This window comes from Palaemon carinicauda, chromosome 40 (assembly GCF_036898095.1).
Source record: "Palaemon carinicauda isolate YSFRI2023 chromosome 40, ASM3689809v2, whole genome shotgun sequence".
Classification (NCBI taxonomy): Eukaryota; Metazoa; Arthropoda; class Malacostraca; order Decapoda; family Palaemonidae; genus Palaemon; species Palaemon carinicauda.
Genome location: NC_090764.1, coordinates 20,795,859 through 20,816,993, shown reverse-complemented (window position 1 = coordinate 20,816,993; position 21,135 = coordinate 20,795,859). Strand labels below are relative to the sequence as shown.

The following is a 21,135-nucleotide window of genomic DNA, read 5'->3' as shown; positions in this document are numbered from 1 at the left end:
GTGCATGCGTACCTGCGGATCCAACATCATGCCTCTGCTGGACAGTCTGCGAGCTGGCAACAACAAAAGCAGAGGGCTGGTGTGAGGGAGGGTCTGCGGTGGGCTGAGGAGCATGCGGTATGGTAGGCAGAGCATGCTGTAAGGTATGCGGCTCATGCTGCATGGAATGCGGAGCATGCTGCATGGGCTGAGGAGAATGCCGCATAGTGCTGGAACCCGGCAACTCCTGATGCGGCAGCTCACGCATGTTAGCAGATGGTGCAGCAAGAACATGCGTCTGGCAGGGAGGACTGCGCCTCGGTGGAGGAGCTCTCACAGGTGGTGTGTGGGAGCAGGCAGCCGCAGTATCTGCTGAGCGCACAACCTCTGCGGGTTGTAGGCTAACAGGAGAGGTGTTAACCTTCTCGGCATGATACTCCTGCATGAATGCCGCAAGCTGAGACTGCATAGTCTGCAGCATGGACCACTTAGGGTCTACTGTGGTTGGAGCAACAACAGACGGAGCAGTAGCCTGTTGAGGGACCACTCTACCTCTCTTGGGAGGTGTGCAGTCATCAGATGACTGTGGCGAGTCCGAACTGACCCAGTGGCTACACCTGGGCCGTTGGACAAGCTCAGAAGGGACCTTACGTTTGAGCGGTCGTGAGACCTTGGTCCACCGTTTCCTCCTGGAAACTTCTTCCACAGACGAGGAATGTAAGGGCTCATTCGTCTGTATGTGGATGGGACGATCCTTAACAGATACGTCCGCAACCACTGAGGATACATCCGTGCGCCGATCAAGGCCTGCCGAACCCTTTGGTCCTTCGACATTGCTTCTCCCCTGGGCTTGGGAGCTTGCAAGAGGTCCCGGACTGGGAGGACGACTGGCACGCACAGATGTACCCTCATGCGCAACACTGACACTGACACTATGCACATCACTAGCACTAACACTTCCCACTGCACTCTTCGCTTTCAGCTCTCTGACATCTGCCAAGAGCTGATTGCGGTCACTAACCAACGACTCCACCTTATCACCGAGAGCCTGAATGGCACGCAACATATCAGCCATTGCAGGCTGAGCACTCGTAGCAGGTTCGGGAGTCACCACCACAGGGGAAGGAAAAGGTTGAGGGGCATGGGGAGAGGAAAAATCCACAGAGCGAGAAGAACTCCTCCTATCTCTCTCCTTCTCTAACCTACGTGCATATCTGAGGAATTCGTTAAAATCGAATTCCGAAAGCCCAGCACATTCCCCACATCGATCTTCCAATTGACAGGATTTACCCCTACAATTGGAACATACGGTGTGAGGATCTATAGAGGCCTTCGGAAGACGCCTAATACAAGTCCTAACACTACACTGCCTGTATTTAGGAACTTGGGAATGGTCAGACATCTTGAATTTAGAAGTAGTCAAGGGGGAATTCCAAAATTAAGCAAAGTTCGTTAACCAATAAGTCAAAATAATTCCAAAAGCTTGCTAAGCTAAGGATAAAGCTTCCTGAACAGCGAAGGCTAAACTTTAGAGCAAATACATCACCAAATCGTGAACAAAAGACTCCAAAATCAACAGCGTATCCAAGTAGGTCTTGCCGGCGGCACGACAGAGGAAAAATTGAGTTCTTGTTGACAAGAAGTACTTGAGTACCTGACCACAGATGGCGCTGTTGAGTACACCCCCACCTGGATAGCGATCGCTGGCGTATCCCGACCGTAGATTTCTGTCGGGCAACGGAGTTGACAGCTACATGATCATCGGGTAAGATTAATATTGAAAAATGATGAATTGGTAGATAATATTTTAGTGGGTTATATGGTATATTAATTAATAGAAACATGTGTTATTTTTTTCTCCAATTGGTTATCTTTTGCTCTATGCACTTTTGATTATCATTGTTAGTCTAAACCACTAATGCTTGTTTTCCAATCCTCCCTTTATCTTAAGATTATGAGGGCAGGGAATTACCATAGTTCAAAACCTGATACTGTAAGTGCTAAGCTTTTTTGTATACCTTTTTTAGTGTCTGGTCAAAACGTCCACAGGGACCAGGTAAAATACGCTTTCGTATCAGAAGTTTCTCCATCAATTGAAGTCAAGATCATTCATTAACAAGGGTAGGCTAGTCTTTAGAATGTACAGACAGGACCATAGTGAGTTCAGAACAAATTCAATAAGAATATTTGTAAATCTTTACCCTTGTGCAAGCACTAGTAAACATTGAAACCTTGCTTTCCCTCTTAACGGGACACTATGTCTTTACTTACGTACACCTCCCTACTACTTTAAAGTGACCTAAGATGCAGTGTTTTTAGTAATCTTACATCAAGGTACTGTATATTTCTGAAGTGTCAATACTATCTGAGAGTAAAAGAAAGCCAGGTGTTCTTAACTATCAGAAAATGGTAATTTCTAGGCATTTCAGAGAAAATGAAGAGCGATAAATGAATCCTTACTACCATGACATACGAAATGAGATTGAAATTTCAATTTTCCATGTTCTGGTGGACAGTGTCTGCACTTAGAAAATACTGTTTCCATTGGCTATCTTACACAAATCACAGGTATATACTCTAGAGTCTAACCTAAGATATCTCTTACCTAACCTGATTTAGGGGGCCATATCCTGACTTACCAGGGAGGGAATGCTGCCCCTCCTCAGGTGCCATGCAGTTTCTGGTGAAAGGAAAGAACTCAGTAAAACACTGAAAATTTAACCAGATATGGAAAAATGTTATTTTCATTAGTAAAATAAATTTTTGAATATACTTACCCGATGATCATATAGCTGTCAGCTCTGCTGCCCGACAGAAAAACCTACGGGCGGAATACGCCAGCGATCGCTATACAGGTGGGGGTGTACATCAACAGCGCCATCTGTCGAGTAGGTACTCAAGTACTCTATGTCAACACAGAACCAATTTTCTCCTCGGTCCACTGGGTCTCTATTGGGGAGGAAGGGTGGGTCCTTTAATTTATGATCATCGGGTAAGTATATTCAAAAATTTATTTTACTAATGAAAATAACATTTTTCAATATTAAACTTACCCGATGATCATATAGCTGATTCACACCCAGGGGGGTGGGTAGAGACCAGCATATATGTTAACCTTAAGAGCTAAGTATTCCGTATTTCATTTTAGCAGTTATTCAAAATAACAAACATAAAATTAATAAGTACCTGGTAAGGAAGTCGACTTGAACAATTACTCTGCCTTTTTTAAGTACGTCTTCCTTACTGAGCCTCGCGATCCTCACAGGATGCTGAGCGACTCCTAGGAGCTGAAGAATGAAGGGCTGCAACCCATACTAAAGGACCTCATCACAACCTCTAATCTAGGCGCTTCTCAAGAAAGAATTTGACCACCCGCCAAATCAACCAGGATGCGAAAGGCTTCTTAGCCTTCCGGACAACCCATAAAACAACAATAAAAAGCATTTCAAGAGAAAGATTAAAAAAGGTTATGGGATTATGGGAATGTAGTGGCTGAGCCCTCACCCACTACTGCACTCGCTGCTACGAATGGTCCCAGGGTGTAGCAGTTCTCGTAAAGAGACTGGACATCTTTAAGGTAAAATGATGCGAACACTGACTTGCTTCTCCAATAGGTTGCATCCATTACACTCTGCAGAGATCTGTTTTGTTTGAAGGCCACTGAAGTTGCGACAGCTCTAACTTCATGTGTCCTTACCTTCAGCAAAGCATGGTCCTCCTCATTCAGATGGGAATGAGCTTCTCGAATTAAAAGCCTGATATAATAAGAAACTGCATTCTTCGACATTGGTAAAGAAGGTTTCTTAATGGCACACCATAAAGCTTCTGATTGTCCACGTAATGGCTTAGTCCGTTTCAAATAGTACTTAAGAGCTCTTACTGGGCATAGTACTCTTTCTTGTTCATTTCCAACCAAACTAGCAAGGCTTGGAATTTCGAACGATTTGGGCCAAGGACGAGAAGGAAGTTCGTTTTTGGCTAAAAAACCAAGCTGTAAGGAACATGTAGCCGTTTCAGATGTAAATCCAATGTTTCTGCTGAAGGCGTGTATCTCACTGACTCTTTTAGCTGTTGCTAAGCAGACGAGGAAAAGAGTTTTCAAAGTGAGATCTTTAAAAGAGGCTGATTGAAGTGGCTCGAACCTTGCTGACATAAGGAATCTTAGTACCACGTCTAAGTTCCAACCTGGTGTGGCCAACCGACGCTCCTTCGTGGTCTCAAAAGACTTAAGGAGGTCCTGTAGATCTTTGTTGTTAGACAGATCTAAGCCTCTGTGACGGAAGACTGCTGCCAACATGCTTCTGTAACCCTTGATCGTGGGGGCTGAAAGGTATCTTTCCTTCCTTAGGTATAACAGGAAGTCAGCTATCTGAGTTACAGAGGTACTGGTTGAGGATACTGATTTGGACTTGCACCAACTTCGGAAGACTTCCCACTTCGACTGGTAGACTTTGAGAGTGGATGTCCTCCTAGCTCTAGCAATCGCTCTGGCTGCCTCCTTCGAAAAGCCTCTAGCTCTCGAGAGTCTTTCGATAGTCTGAAGGCAGTCAGACGAAGAGCGTGGAGGCTTGGGTGTACCTTCTTTACATGCGGCTGACGCAGAAGGTCCACTCTTAGGGGAAGTGTTCTGGGAACGTCTACTAGCCATTGCAGTACCTCGGTGAACCATTCTCTCGCGGGCCAGAGGGGAGCAACCAACGTCAACCGTGTCCCTTCGTGAGAGGCGAACTTCTGCAGTACTCTGTTGACAATCTTGAACGGGGGGAACGCATAAAGGTCTAGATGGGACCAATCCAGAAGAAAGGCATCTATGTGAACTGCTGCTGGGTCCGGAATCGGTGAACAATAATTTGGGAGCCTCTTGGTCATCGAGGTTGCGAACAGATCTATGGTGGGTTGGCCCCACAATGCCCATAGTTTGTTGCATACATTCTTGTGAAGGGTCCACTCTGTTGGGATGATTTGACCCTTCCGGCTGAGGCGGTCTGCCATGACATGCATGTCGCCTTGAATGAACCTCGTTACAAGGGATATGTTTCGATCTCTTGACCAGGTGAGGAGGTCCCTTGCGATCTCGTACAACTTCATCGAATGAGTCCCTCCTTGCTTGGAGATGTACGCCAGTGCTGTGGTGTTGTCGGAGTTCACCTCCACCACCTTGCCTAGAAGGAGGGACTTGAAGCTTCTCAAGGCCAGATGAACTGCCAGTAGCTCCTTGCAGTTGATGTGTAACTCGCTTTGAACCGCATTCCACGTGCCCGAGCATTCCCGACCGTCCAACGTCGCACCCCAGCCCGTGTCCGATGCGTCCGAGAAGAGAAGGTGGTCGGGGGTCTGAACAGCCAGTGGCAGACCCTCCCTGAGGAGAATGTTGTTCTTCCACCAAGTCAGTGACGACTTCATTTTCTCGGAAATAGGAACTGAGACCGCTTCTAGCGTCTTGTCCTTTCTCCAGTGAGCAGCTAAGTGAAACTGAAGGGGGCGAAGGTGGAGTCTCCCTAACGCGATGAACTGGTCCAGTGATGAAAGTGTCCCTATCAGACTCATCCACTGTCTGACCGAACACCGGTCCTTCTTCAGCATGGACTGGATGCATTCTTGGGCTTGACTGATTCTGGGGGCCGACGGAAAAGCCCGAAAAGCTTGACTCTGAATCTCCATTCCTAGGTAAACTATAGTTTGGGATGGGACGAGTTGGGACTTTTCTATATTGACCAGGAGACCCAATTCCTTGGTCAGATCTAGAGTCCACTGTAGATTCTCCAGACAGCGACGACTTGACACAGCTCTTAAAAGCCAGTCGTCCAAATAGAGGGAGGCTCTGATGTTTGCTAAATGCAGGAATTTGGCAATATTCCTCATCAGTTTGGTAAAAACTAGAGGTGCCGTGCTTAGGCCAAAGCACAGGGCTTGGAACTGGTATACGACCTTCTCGAAAACGAACCTTAGAAAAGGTTGGGAATCTGGGTGGATGGGGACGTGAAAGTACGCGTCCTTTAGGTCTAACGAGACCATCCAGTCTTCCTTCCTGACCGATGCTAGAACCGACTTTGTCGTCTCCATGGTGAACGTCTGCTTGTGACAAAGACATTCAGAGAACTGACGTCTAGCACCGGTCTCCACCCTCCTGTCTTCTTCGGCACTAAGAAGAGGCGGTTGTAGAAGCCCGAGGATTGATGGTCCCGGACTATGACTACCGCTCCCTTTTGTAGTAAGAGAGACACCTCTTGCTGTAAAGCTAGCCTCTTTTCCTCCTCTCTGTACCTGGGAGAGAGGTCGATGGGAGTCGTTGCTAGAGGGGGCTTGCGCAAGAATGGTATCTTGTACCCCTCCCTGAGTAACTTCACAGACTGTGCGTCTGCGCCCCTGTTCTCCCAGGCCTGCCAGTAGTTCTTGAGCCTGGCTCCCACTGCTGTCTGAAGAAGGTGGCAGTCAGACTCTGCCTCTAGAGGACTTGGAACCCTTCTTCTTACTCCCACGTTGACTTCCGGCACGAGCACCTCCTCTGCTGGAGGCTCTGCCACGAAAGGGCGGAATGAACCTTGACGCTGGTGTGTCCATCCTAGGTCTAGGTACGGAGGGCAAAGGGGTGACTTTGCGTGCGGATGACGCCACCAGGTCATGGGTGTCTTTCTGGATCAAGGAGGCAGCAATCTCCTTGATCAACTCTTCAGGGAAGAGACACTTCGAGAGTGGAGCAAACATCAGCTCCGACTTTTGACATGGGGTGACTCCAGCTGACAAGAAGGAGCAAAGGTGATCTCGCTTCTTGAGTACCCCAGACACGAAAGAAGCCGCAAGCTCACTATACCCATCCCTAATGGCTTTGTCCATGCAGGACATGATGAGCATGGAAGTCTCCTTATCAGAAGGGGAGGTCTTCCTGCTCAATGCTCCCAAACACCAGTCCAGGAAGTTAAAGACCTCGAAAGCGCGGAAAACTCCCTTCATAAGATGGTCCATGTCCGAAGGGGTCCAGCAAATCTTGGAGCGTCTCATAGCCAGCCTGCGGGGAGAGTCTACCAGACTTGAGAAGTCGCCCTGGGCAGAGGCAGGAACTCCCAAGCCGAGAACTTCTCCCGTGGCATACCAGACGCTAGATCTGGAAGCAAGCTTGACCGGGGGAAACATGAAGGATGTCTTTCCCAATTGCTTCTTAGACTGCAACCACTCTCCCAGTACCCTTAAGGCTCTCTTGGACGAGCGAGCGAGTACGAGCTTCGTAAAGGCAGGAGCTGCTGACTGCATGCCTAAAGCGAACTCAGAGGGAGGCGAGCGTGGTGCTGCAGACACAAACTGGTCTGGATATAAATCCTTAAAGAGCGCAAGCACTTTCCTAAAGTCTAAGGAGGGAGGCGTGGTCTTGGGTTCTTCGATGTCGGAGTGTTGGTCGTCAAGATGTGCAGCTTCGTCATCATCAGAGATACCATCGTCTGAATGTTGAGGAGGAAGAGGCAACGGAGTGGGCTGGACAGCTGAGTCCGGCAGCACGGGTGCATGCGTGGCTGCACTGGACCCAACATCATGCCACTGTTGGTCAGTCTGAGAACTGGCAACAACCAAAGCTGAGTGGGTGCGCAAAGAGTCTACACCCGACTGTGGAAGGATAGCGGAGACCACCGTGGGTTGCGGAGGCTGACGCACCGCGTCAAAACACGGCAGCCTAACTCCACCCTCCTGTTGTTGTGGTAGCTCACGCACGGCAACGGAGTGCTCCGTGCGTCTGTGGGAGTCAGCATGCGTCTGGCAGGGTCGACTGCGCATGGGTGGAGGAGCTCTCACAGCCGGAGTGTGGGAGCAGGCAGCCTCAGCGTCTGCTGGGCGCACAACCGTGGCAGGTTGTAGGTTAACGGGTGCAGCGTCAACCTTCTCCGCAGCCGGAGTGTGGGAGCAGGCAGCCTCAGCGTGAGCTGGGCGCACAACCGTGGCAGGTTGTAGGCTAACGGGAGCAGTGTCAACCTTCTCCACACGAAACTCCTGCATAACCGCAGCTAACCGAGTCTGCATAGACTGCAGTAAAGACCACTTAGGGTCTACAAAAGCGGCAACAGACGGAGCTACTGTCCGTTGAGACTGAGGGTCTAAAACAGCGGGTGCGGAAACAGACGGAGTTACTGCCTGTTGCGGTACCACTTTGCCTCTCTTGGGAGGTGTGCAGTCGTCGGAGGACTGCAGCGAGTCCGAACTGACCCAGTGGCTACACCTGGGCCGTTGGACTAGCTCGGAAGGGACCTTACGCTTAAGAGGCCGTGAGACCTTGGTCCATCGTTTCTGTCTAGAAACCTCTTCCGCAGACGAGGACAAAATGGGCTCACTCGTCTTCTTGTGGGTGGGACGATCTCGGTAAGATACGTCCGAAACCACGGAGGGTACGTCTGTACGCTGATTAAAGCCTGTCGAACCCTTTGGTCGTACGACATTGCTTCTCCCCTGGGCTTGGGAGCTTGCAAGAGGTCCCGGACTGGGAGGACGACAGGCACGAACAGACGCACCCTCATGCGTAACACTGACACTTTTCACTGCACTGACACTCACTTCACTTCCCACTGCACTTTTACCTTTCAACTCTCTGACATCAGCCATGAGTTGATTGCGGTCATTAGCCAATGACTCGACTCTCTCACCTAGAGCCTGAATGGCACGCATCATATCCGCCATTGAAGGTTGATGAGAGCTAGCAGGGGGGTCGGGTGCAACCACTACAGGGGAAGGAATAGGTTGAGGGGCATGGGGAGAGGAAAAATCAATTGAGCGAGACGAACTCCTCCTGATCCTATCCTTCTCTAGCCTACGTGCATATTTCAGGAATTCTTGAAACCCGAATTCCGAAAGCCCAGCGCATTCCTCACATCGATCTTCCAATTGACAGGCTTTACCCCTACAATTGGAACAAACGGTGTGCGGATCGATAGAGGCCTTCGGAAGACGCCTTGAACAGTCCCTAGCGCTACATTTCCTGTACTTGGGGACTTGAGAAGGGTCAGACATCTTGAATTAGTCAAAGGGGGGAATTCAAAATCTATCCAAGTCGTCAACAAATAATCCAAATCCAAAAAAGAATGCAAGGAAGTATTGAAGATAACTTCTGCACAGCGATAGCTAATAACTAGAGATGAATACTTCACCAAATAACGTGAAATTCAATCCAGAAAACAAGAGCGTATTCAGTAGGTCTTGCCAGTGGCACGACAGAGAGAAAAATGTTATTTTTATTAATAAAATAAATTTTTGAATATACTTACCCGATAATCATGTAGCTGTCAACTCCGTTGCCCGACAGAATTCTATGGAGGGATACGCCAGCTATCACAATACTAGAAGGGGGTGTATTTACCAGCGCCACCTGTGGCCAGGTACTCAAGTACTTCTTGTTGACACCTCCTCAATTATTCCTCGGTCCACTGGTTCTCTATGGGGAGGAAGGGAGGGTCGATTAAATCATGATTATCGGGTAAGTATATTCAAAAATTTATTTTATTAATAAAAATAACATTTTTCAATATTAAACTTACCCGATAATCATGTAGCTGATTCACACCCAGGGGGGTGGGTGAAAAACCAGTGTACAAGACTAAAGGATAGCTAAGTATCCCGTATTTCATATAATCAGTTATCCACAATAACAATGAAATAATAAGTACCTGGTAAGGAAGTCGACTTGAACCGTTACTCTGCCTTTAATAAGATCGTCTTCCTTACTGAGCGCAGCGTTCCTCTTGGGAGGCTGAATCAACTCAAAGGTGCTAAAGTATACAGGGCTGCAACCCATACTAAAGGACCTCATCACAACCTTTAACCTCGGCGCTTCTCAAGAAAGAATTGACCACCCGCCAAATCAACAAGGATGTGGAAGGCTTCTTAGCCGACCGTACAACCCATAAAAAGTATTCAAGAGAAAGGTTAAAAAGTTATGGGATTATGGGAATGTAGTGGCTGAGCCCTCGCCTACTACTGCATTCGTTGCTACGAATGGTCCCAGGGTGTAGCAGTACTCGTAAAGAGACTGGACATCTTTGAGATAGAATGATGCGAACACTGACTTGCTTCTCCAATAGGTTGCATCCATAACACTTGCAGAGAACGGTTCTGTTTGAAGGCCACTGAAGTAGCCACAGCTCTCACTTCATGTGTCCTTACCTTCAGCAAAGCAAGGTCTTCTTCCTTCAGATGAGAATTTGCTTCTCTAATCAGAAGCCTGATGTAGTAAGAAACTGCGTTCTTAGACATTGGTAGAAAAGGCTTCTTGATAGCATACCATAAGGCTTCTGATTGTCCTCGTAATGGTTTTGACCTTCTTAGATAGTACTTAAGAGCTCTAACTGGGCAAAGTACTCTCTCCAGTTCGTTCCCCACCATGTTGGACAGGCTTGGGATCTCGAACGACTTAGGCCAAGGACGGGAAGGAAGCTCGTTTTTAGCCAAAAAACCGAGCTGCAAGGAACATGTAGCCGTTTCAGATGTGAAACCTATGTTCCTGCTGAAGGCGTGGATCTCACTTACTCTTTTACCTGTTGCTAAGCACACGAGGAAAAGAGTTTTTAATGTGAGGTCCTTAAAAGAGGCTGATTGGAGCGGTTCAAATCCTGATGACATTAGGAACCTTAGGACCACGTCTAGATTCCAGCCTGGAGTGGACAACCGACGTTCCTTTGAGGTCTCAAAAGACCTAAGGAGGTCCTGTAGATCTTTGTTGGAGGAAAGATCCAAGCCTCTGTGGCGGAAAACCGCTGCCAACATACTTCTGTAACCCTTGATCGTAGGAGCTGAAAGGGATCTTACGTTCCTTAGATGTAACAGGAAGTCAGCAATCTGGGTTACAGTGGTACTGGTTGAGGAAACTGCATTGGCCTTGCACCAGCTTCGGAAGACTTCCCATTTAGACTGATAGACTCTGAGAGTGGATGTCGTCCTTGCTCTGGCAATCGCTCTGGCTGCCTCCTTCGAAAAGCCTCTAGCTCTTGAGAGTCTTTCGATAGTCTGAAGGTAGTCAGACGAAGAGCGTGGAGGTTTGGGTGTACCTTCTTTACGTGAGGTTGACGCAGAAGGTCCACTCTTAGAGGAAGAGTCCTGGGAACGTCGACCAGCTATTGCAGTACCTCGGTGAACCATTCTCTCGCGGGCCAGAGGGGAGCAACCAACGTCAGCCGTGTCCCTTTGTGAGAGGCGAACTTCTGAAGTACCCTGTTGACAATCTTGAACGGCGGGAATGCATACAGGTCGAGATGGGACCAATCCAGCAGAAAGGCATCCACGCGAACTGCTGCTGGGTCTGGAATCGGAGAACAAAACAAGAGGAGCCTCTTGGTCATCGAGGTAGCGAATAGATCTATGGTTGGCTGACCCCACAGGGCCCAAAGTCTGCTGCAAACATTCTTGTGAAGGGTCCACTCTGTGGGGAAGACCTGACCCTTCCGGCTGAGGCGATCTGCCATGACATTCATATCGCCCTGAATGAGCCTCGTTACCAGCGTGAGCTTTCGATCTTTTGACCAAATGAGGAGGTCCCTTGCGATCTCGAACAACTTCCTCGAATGAGTCCCTCCCTGCTTGGAGATGTAAGCCAAGGCTGTGGTGTTGTCGGAGTTCACCTCCACCACCTTGTTTAGCTGGAGGGACTTGAAGTTTATCAAGGCCAGATGAACTGCCAACAACTCCTTGCAATAGATGTGAAGTGTCCTTTGCTCCTGATTCCATGGTCCCGAGCATTCCTGTCCGTCCAGTGTCGCACCCCAGCCCGAGTCCGATGCGTCCGAGAAGAGATGGTGGTCGGGGGTCTGAACAGCCAATGGTAGACCTTCCTTGAGAAGAATGCTGTTCTTCCACCACGTTAGAGTAGACCTCATCTCTTCGGGAACAGGAACTGAGACCGTCTCTAGCGTCATGTCCTTTATCCAGTGAGCAGCTAGATGATACTGAAGGGGGCGGAGGTGGAGTCTCCCTAACTCGATGAACAGGGCCAGCGATGAAAGTGTCCCTGTTAGACTCATCCACTGCCTGACTAAGCATCGGTTCCTTCTCAGCATGCTCTGGATGCATTCTAGGGCTTGGAAGATCCTTGGGGCCGACGGACAAGTCCGAAAAGCTCGACTCTGAAGATCCATACCCAAGGAGACAATGGTCTGGGATGGAACGAGCTGAGACTCCTCAAAATTGACCAGGAGGCCCAGTTCCTTGGTCAGATCCATAGTCCATTTGAAAATCTCCAGACAGCGACGACTTGTGGGAGCTCTTAAAAGCCAGTCGTCTGACGGAGCCGGACACAAGATCATGATACTGCTGCACAGTCTGAGAACTGTCAATCATGGGCAAGCGAGGAAGTACAGTGACAACCCGAATCTGTCTAGACTGTCTGGGTCGTACAGACAACTCCTTAACGGGTTGCTGAGGTTGCCGCACTGCGTCACAACAAGTCACTTCTGTTGGTTGTTGAACGTCTTCCCCGTGACACATTGACTCCGTAAACAAAAAATCCTCTAACAAGGACTAAGCTTGGACTGCATGTCATGCAACACAGCTCAAGGTCTATGGGAGCAGGTGTGGTAACAGACGGGATTAGCGACTGAAGTGGAACCATTACCTTCCCTGTAAGCATGTTATGCTTAAATAAAAGTCCATAAGAGGTTATGCAGCTAAAGGCTCCCTCCAAATGACAGAGTCCTCAAGGGAATATCAGAAGGAGGGAGAAAAGAACTTTCTCATCTACAGGGACCTTATCCTAGAAAAGCTAAGTTCTCTGAGAGAGGGTTCACTGGTGCAAAAGCAGCAGACTAGAAGGCAACGTTATGAAACTGCTTGACAGTCTAGTGAGTTGGCAACAACCCAAGATGTGTTGAGAAGCATGCGGTAAGGTAAGCAGAGCATGATGTATGCAGTGTATGCTGTATGCAGAGCATGCTGTATGTAGAGCATGTTGTATGCAGAGCATGCTGAATGCAGAGCATGCTGTATGCAGAGCATGTTGTATGCAGAGCATGCTGAATGCAGAGCATGCTGTATGCTGAGCATGTAGTAAGCAGAGCCTGCTGTAAGCAGAGCCTGCTGTAAGGAAAGCAGAGCGTGTGCATGGCGTTTAACATTTCTCAGAAATTCCATGACCAGTGCTAGAGTGCTTTATGCATGCTTGCATGGGGTTTAAACCATGGTATGAAAATGGAGATAAGGTATGCTGAACAGCAGAGTCAGAACGAGCTGGAACAACAATAGTTGTGGTTTCCTCTTCAAGACTCCGTTGAGGGAACACCTGAGGCTCAGTCTGCAAAGGCTGAATAAAAGACAAGCAGAAGGAAGGCGCATGGGTGGAGGAGGCTGACTCCTAGCATGAGTGGTTGAACCCAAGGGTAGCGCTTGCTGAGCGGTTGGCGGAAGCGGAGTAGCAAGTTCCAGTTCCTGTGGTGTGAGCGGAGCGCGATGAGGAAGAGGCTGCGCAGAACAAGGTAAATGTCTCGCAAGCTGAGGCTCCTGAGGCGCAAGGCTAAGGTGTTGTGGTGCTTGCCTTGTGGAGGGTTGAGCTCGCTGCAGCGAGAGCTGAGGAGACTGACTCATGGACGGGAGAGGTTGTTGTACCTCAACCGAGTGTTGCATCACTGGTGGAGCAGCAAGTGGAGGAGGAGGAAGAGAGGTATAATCCTCCTGATCCCAATGTAAAGGTTGCCTTAAGGAAGGCGGAGGCTGAACACCACAGGGAACAGCAAACTCAGCACGTGGCTCAACATCGTACGCCTGGCAGGTGGTACTGCGAACAGGCGGAGAGAGCGTAGGCGGAGGGAGTGTAGGCGGAGGAGTAACACTCTCAGCCCGACACTCACGCATAAAGTCCGAAAGCTGTTGCTTGCATGGACTGTAGTAGAGTCCACAACATCGTACGCCTGGCAGGTGGTACTGCGAACAGGCGGAGCGAGTGTAGGTGGAGGGAGAGTAGGCGGAGGCGGAGGAGCAACACTCTCAGCCCGACACTCACGCATCAAGTCCGAAAGCTGTGCTTGCATGGACTGTAGTAGAGTCCACAACATCGTACGCCTGGCAGATGGAACTGCGATGAGGCGGAGCGAGTGTAGGTGGAGGGAGTGTAGGCGGAGGCGGAGGAGCAACACTCTCAGCCCGACACTCACGCATCAAGTCCGAAAGCTGTGCTTGCATGGACTGTAGTAGAGTTCACAACTTGGGGTCGGCAGACACTAAGGTCTGCTGAGGTAAAGCCTTAACAGCCGAGATCTGTTGCGGCAGAACCTTACTCCTCTTAGGCGGAGTGTAATCAACTGATGACTGAGGAGAGTCAGAGCTAACCCAATGACTGCATTCGGGTTGTGAACTTTAACTTCGTACGTCTGGCATAGGTCTGGACTTAACGTTTAAGAGGTCTTGAGACCTGAGACCAGCGTTACTCTGCCTTTATTTTCTCCCCTAATCTCTTCTGCAGACGAGCAAAATAAGGGCTCAATCGTCTGCGAGTGGGAGTGACGGTCTCGGTAAGACACGCCCACAACCACCGAGGATACTTCTGTGCGCCGATCAAGGCCTGCTGAACCCTTATGCCCTTCGACATTGCTTCTCCCCTGGGCTTGGGAGCTTGCAAGAGGTCCCGGACTGGGAGGACGACTGGCGCGCACAAAAGTACCCTCACGCACTAATCACTTATCACTTTGATTTCTGTTTGCACTTATTTCACTGAACTCGAAACTTTAAGTGGTTTGTACCTGAAATACGCAATTCTATCCTTTCTCAAAGTTAGTAACTGCGAAAACAGAATTACAATGTAACAGAAAAATCTAATGAAAGATAATTCAGTGGCTGGAAAGAGACTAAACACTAGATCACTCTAGAAACGTTTAGTTTCTTCCCCTAAAGAGACTAGGGAGAAGAGCAAAAACGATAACGACGTTACTCGTACGCCTGGCAGGCTTGAATGAAACGTTTATCCTCTTTCTCCCTCCGTCTCTATCTCTCTCTCTCTCTCTCTCTCTCTTGACTTAGAACCTGAGAGAAGAGCCCAATCATATATATCGTTAAAACATATTATTGTTAAAGGAAAAAACTGAAAAGTTCCTTTATTAGGATCAAAACCATTAAGTTAAGAAAGAATGAACAAAACGCTAGACACGGTTACTCTTACTGCAACGTGAAACCGTGAACATTCTTTCTCTATCGTAACGATAGAGTGCAAGTTGAACGTTCTGAACGTCAACAACTGCAGAGACAAAACAAAACGTTAGTTCAACTTTGAAAATAGTACGAGACTATCAAAGAAATTCTTTCAAACTCTGTGGCGGAAATAGCATAATATGTTAACAGGTAAAACCGAAATGACGGGCTCAAAGTTTATTAACTTCGGTAAAAGACCGCCTACTATTAGGAAGGTCGAATATAAACAAATATAAAAATTAATTTTAATGAGTTTATAATAAAAGGAAGTTAATCGAAGAGGCCTATAAGAGGCGGAGAGATATAAAATAAATCTATAACTTTTGTTAAGCAAAATTAAGAAAGAGAGTCTATACTCTCTTAGACACCAACACTTCCGTCTAAGGGAAGGGTCGGCCATTGAAAGGTGAACGAGAGTTCATACTCTCTCGTCACCATAATTAATCAAATTAATTCCAAAAGCTAACTAAGCTAATATAGAAGTTTCCTAGTAAAGCGACAGCTGAAATCAAAGAGAAATACTTCACCAAAGTCGTGAAAATACTCCAAGAACATAAGCGTATCCCAGAACGTCTTGCCGGAAGCACGACAGAGGAATAATTGAGGAGGTGTCAACAAGAAGTACTTGAGTACCTGGCCACAGGTGGCGCTGGTAAATACACCCCCTTCTAGTATTGTGATAGCTGGCGTATCCCTCCATAGAATTCTGTCGGGCAACGGAGTTGACAGCTACATGATTATCGGGTAAGTTTAATATTGAAAATTGGTTCTGTGTTGACATAGAGTACTTGAGTACCTACTCGACAGATGGCGCTGTTGATGTACACCCCCACCTGTATAGCGATCGCTGGCGTATTCCGCCCGTAGGTTTTTCTGTCGGGCAGCAGAGCTGACAGCTATATGATCATCGGGTAAGTTTAATATTGAAAATTTGGTGATATTTCAAATAGTGAATTGTCAATTATGTGAGACAATTAACTGAGGTTTGAGGGTAACTTTTAAGCTAATAGATCTTTCAAAGCATATATGCATCATGAGATGTGGAGAAAGTCTGCTGTTCTTTCATTGGCAATAGATTTTGGTAAAATTGCAGAATAGTTACTGAGACGTTACTCCAGCAACGGAAAATTTGAGATTTTAATTTCTAGCAAACTGAACTTTGCTATAAGAAATGAATGACTACCGGCTATTTTGTCCCATTTCTCTGTATTAACAGCATGACTTCTGTCACAAGATGGCATTACTTAAAGGGGAGTTAAATCAGTTTCAAAATTAGTGCAATTTTCATCTATTTTGGCTATTATTGATTTTATTCAGAATGCACTCTGTTCACTATACAGTATATAGTTGTTGTTGCTCATCTGAAAGTACGATTTATCGCCAAAATAATGACGTACGTGGTTGGCATTCGCAGCATTTCCATGTACTATATTCAAAACCGAGGAGCAAGGAAATGATTTTATTTGCGATAAAGCAAGACCATTTGATTAATGGATGTTATATAAATTAAGAGTAATTACTACGTACTTTATTATCATGCCAATTACATGAACCTTATTTTTCCAACGTGTAGACAGCTTGAGTTTTTGTATACATTTCTGACCAGTGCTATAGCTGGAAACCTTTTTTGGAGCCTGTGTATATCAGTGGCCGGTTCCTAACGCATTGATTAAAAATGGACATCAACTAACATATACTTTCCCCCTAACCTAACCTACAAGCCGTTCCCTTACCTACTTACCTATCGGGGGAGCTGACGCCCCCCTGCGACCCCCCTTATACTGTTGTATTTTAAGTTAGCCATAATAATACATACACGTGGCCGCAATCATACATACACCCCCTCTTTTTTGTTTCTCCACTCAGTAACCCCGGTTTCCCATTGGAACCTCCCATAATTATTTTGGGGTGAACGTAGTTGGTTGGGACAGGCATGAACTTTCTTATTACTTGTCAAATGAATTTTCTTTTAGGGTTACCATGTGAGGAGTGAAGCCGGTTGGAAAGCAATTACATGAATGAGAGGTAGCCTTTGGGAAAGCAAAGAATACAGCAGTAGCCCTCTCGGTAGGTAGGTGAGGATACAGTTCCTAGATTAGGTTGGGAACATCAAGTTAGGCGGTGCGGAGCCTTTGTATATCAGCGGCCAGTTCCTCACATTGAAAATGGACATCAACTAACCTATACTTTCCCCCCTAACCTAACCTACATGCCGTTTTCTTACCTACCTAACTATTGGGGGGGGGGGGCTAACCCCCCTTACACTATCGTATTTTAAGTTACCCATAATAATACATACAGGTGGCCGCTATCATACATATACCTAAGTGGTGTATTGAAAATGGACACCAACTAACTTAACCTGCAAGCTACGTCTTTACCTGCTCCCCTACAGTGCCGTATTCTTATTCGGCCGTCATCATACATACACTCCTTTCATTTTCTGGTGTCATTACTGTTTAGACTATGGTGTTAGATGAAACCCGTACACCTTTTAGCTGAGTAACTGAAAGCAGTTTGGGTAAGTTATGTGCATTATGTCAGGTTATAGGCGAACGTGAAGTTTCTATCGATGACTAGTGACGGTGAGGGGGAAATGTTAACTGCTACATCGTTGGTTTAAATTGTTGCTCAAATAAAAATTACTACTTACAATGCCACGCTTGAAACTCTCGCATGAGACTCTCGAGGCAGTCGAAAATTCGAAGACCTCAGTAAGACTGATCGAAAATGGTTCATGTTTTAGTCTTATCCCGATTAGCGTATTGTTGTTAGGCCGGGAGTAGTAGTAGTAAATCGAGTCCAATTCCAATAGTGTTGAGTTGTAGTCTCTGTAACGGCAACCCTATTGGGAAGGGTTTGAAAGTTTCACTTTTTCTAATGTTGCTTTAGATCGATTAGTGTTTCTTTTCTGGTTGTCCACGATTTTTGAATAATATTCCTATATTTTAATATGTTCTTTCTTTTCTGGGCGTTGTTTCATTTGTAAAACAATATTTCCTATGATATTTAGTTTCATCCTCCTCTTCTCATAACTTTTATTTCATTTCTGTACTTTCGAATTTCTTCCTCCATTCTAGATCAAGTAAGTAATGCTGAATTTTGTCCATTTCCATGAATGGTTTATTCTTCCTTTTATTAGCTTATCTAGATCTTTTACGTTGAGGAGGCCTTGCTGTTTAAGTTCAAATGTTTAATTACTTTTGTATAAGTTATGTTTTTCATATGACTCACATACAGTAGTTGAGTTTTGCTTCCATATTTTGTGTAGAATATATATATATATATATATATATATATATATATATATATATATATATATATGTGTGTGTGTGTGTGTGTGTGTGTGTGTGTGTGTGTGTGTGTGTGTGTAGAGAGAGAGAGAGAGAGAGAGAGAGAGAGAGAGAGAGAGAGAGAGAGAGAGAGAGAGAGAGAGAGAGAGAGAACGCGTATTTTATGTGTGAACAAGGAAAGGTTATGAAAAAATAATTGCTACGTAAAACATTAATATGTCCGTTATTTAAAGGCAAAAGTTAATTTAAGACAGACTACAGAACCATCGACAGGAGACGGAATATGTTGGTGTAAAAATGATTGAGATTACTATCAATAAAATGTTTATTATAGAAATTTTAAAATAAAGGGGAAAAAATCGTTTAGCTTTTATAAATTTAAGGTGTATTCAATAGAGACAGTGTTGTTTTATTGATTAATTTTTAAGTTTTTTGGCATCCTGACACGAGGCAATGTTTAGGGCCTTGATGTTGCATAGTATAGGAAGTGAATAGCAAAAACACATTAAATGTTGTTATTATTATGTAAGCAAGACGTCTTAATAGGTTTGCTGAATGTAATCATCTATTCCTTAGTTTGCAATTTGGTTTTCGTAAATGCCTTGGAGCATGTGATGCCCTTCTTACAATATCCAATGCTGTACAGAAATCCCTTGATTGTGGTCTGGAAGTTCGTATGATTGGCCTTGATTTTAGTGCTGCCTTTGACCGTGTTAATCATGAGGCCCTTGTTTTCAAACTCAAACAGTTGGGAGTGGGTGGGTCGTTTCTTAGCATTATTATTGATTTTTTTAAGTAATAGATCTCAAAGAGTTGTTGTTGATGGGCACCGTAGTGAGTATAGGAATGTGATATCTGGTATTCCACAGGGTAGTGTTCTTGGCCCATTACTTTTCATACTATATACACATAGACATATGGTTTGGTCTAGAAAACAAGCTTGTTGCATATGCAGATGATGCTACTGTCTTTGCATCAATTCCATCCCCTGAATGTAGATCTTGGGTTGCTGAATCCCTTAATAGAGATCTAGCTAAAATTAGTGCATGGTGCAGATTATGGGGTATGAAGTTGATTCCTAACAAAACTCAAAGTATGATTGTAAGTAGGTCAAGGATAGTGGCTCCTCAACATCCGGATCTCAGTATTGATAATGTTTCTTTAACTTTGTATGACTCTTAAAATTTAGGTGTGATTCTTGACAGCAAATTTATTTATGAGAAATACATTAGGTCTGTGTCTTCTTCCATTACACAAAAAAAATTGTCTTATTGTAAAAGTCTTTCAAGATTTTCGGTGATCAATCTATTATGAAGTGTTTTAATTCTTTCATTCTACCTTGTTTTGAGTATTGTTCTCCTGTCTGATCTTCAGCTTCTGATTCTCATTTTAATGTGTTGGACAGAAACTTACGGTCTATTAAATTTCTTATTTCCGATCTAGATATTAATCTTTGGCACCGTCGTTCAATTAGTTCATTATGCATGTTGCATAAGATTTTTCCTAATTCTGACCATCCTTTACATTCAGATCTTCCTGGGCAATTCCATTCTGTTCGTAATACGAGGCTGGCAGTTAATTCCAATAGCCAGGCCTTTTCCATCATGAGGCTCAATACTACACTGTATTCTAGAAGTTTTATTCTACCTGTGACCAAGTTGTGGAATGATCATCCTAATCGGGTAGTTGAATCAGTAGAACTTCAAAAATTCAAAGTGGCAGCAAATGTTTTTATGTTGAACAGGCTGACTTCTTTTTATAGTTTATATATGACATATCTATTTTAACGTTGTTACTGTTTTTAGCATGATTTATTGTTAATCTGTTCTCCTCATTTATTTATTTCCTTATTTACTTTCATCACTGAGCTATTTTCCCTATTGGAGTTCTTGGGCTTATAGAATCTTGCTTTTCCAACTAGGGTTGTAGCTTGGATAATAATAATAATAATAACAACAACAACAACAACAACAACAACAACAATAATAGGAAAGTCAGAAGCTCAAGATATAAATGTTGAAATGATTGATAAAAATTAACGTGTTTAATTCACGCGGTTATTCAGAAGAAATTATAACGAATGATTGTAAGGTGGGAGATAATATATCTCAAAATACTTGAAGGGAAAAGTAACAATGTTTGGGAAAAGGATGAATAACATGTATGACTAGTTGGCCAATCCCTAAAAGGGTTTTGGGCCGTCTTGATTGATTGGTTATTAATGTATTATTTCCAAACCAACAGCCATCACGCAGATTGATATAGACTCCTAGTTAATATTTATGTGGAACTCTTTGCTTAAGTGACAAGATGGGTCAGAATAGTTAAAGGTGGGTTCTTATACATACCCTCTACCATGATAAATGTAGAATCCTTTAGTGCCATCCTAATGTGTTCAGTAGTCGTGTCTTTAAAGGTTGACTCTCCTAGCTGCTGCGATATTAACAACAAATGGTTGTGGCCGATGTGGTAATGTCCCTGACTGGTCAACGCCAGACTGGGGTTCAAGTCCCGCTTAAACTCATTAGTTTTGTTTTTGGTCGCTGCAACCTCACCATCCTTGTGAGGTATGTATGTGGGGTTGGGGGTTGAGAATGCCTATAGGTCTATCTGCTGAGTCATCAGCAGCCATTGCCTGGCCCTCCTTGGTCCCAGCTTGGGTGGAGAGGGGGCTTGGGCGCTGATCATATGTATATGGACAGTCTCTAGGGTATTTTCCTGCTCG

At 45.5% G+C, this 21,135-nt stretch overlaps 2 protein-coding genes across 2 annotated transcripts in view; one reads left to right on the top strand and one right to left on the bottom strand.

The window, feature by feature from the left end:
• Window positions 1-17,927, bottom strand: part of mRpS7 (mitochondrial ribosomal protein S7) — a 43,300-nt gene extending 25,373 nt beyond the window's left edge. Inside the window, exon 1 of the mRNA XM_068363984.1 lies at window positions 17,771-17,927. Coding sequence (XP_068220085.1) covers window positions 17,771-17,856 — 86 coding nt within the window. The 5' untranslated portion in view covers window positions 17,857-17,927. The remainder of the gene's footprint in view (window positions 1-17,770) is intronic.
• LOC137631593 (uncharacterized) overlaps window positions 1-21,135 on the top strand; it is a 219,671-nt gene that overhangs the window by 177,139 nt on the left and 21,397 nt on the right. The window lies entirely within an intron of this gene.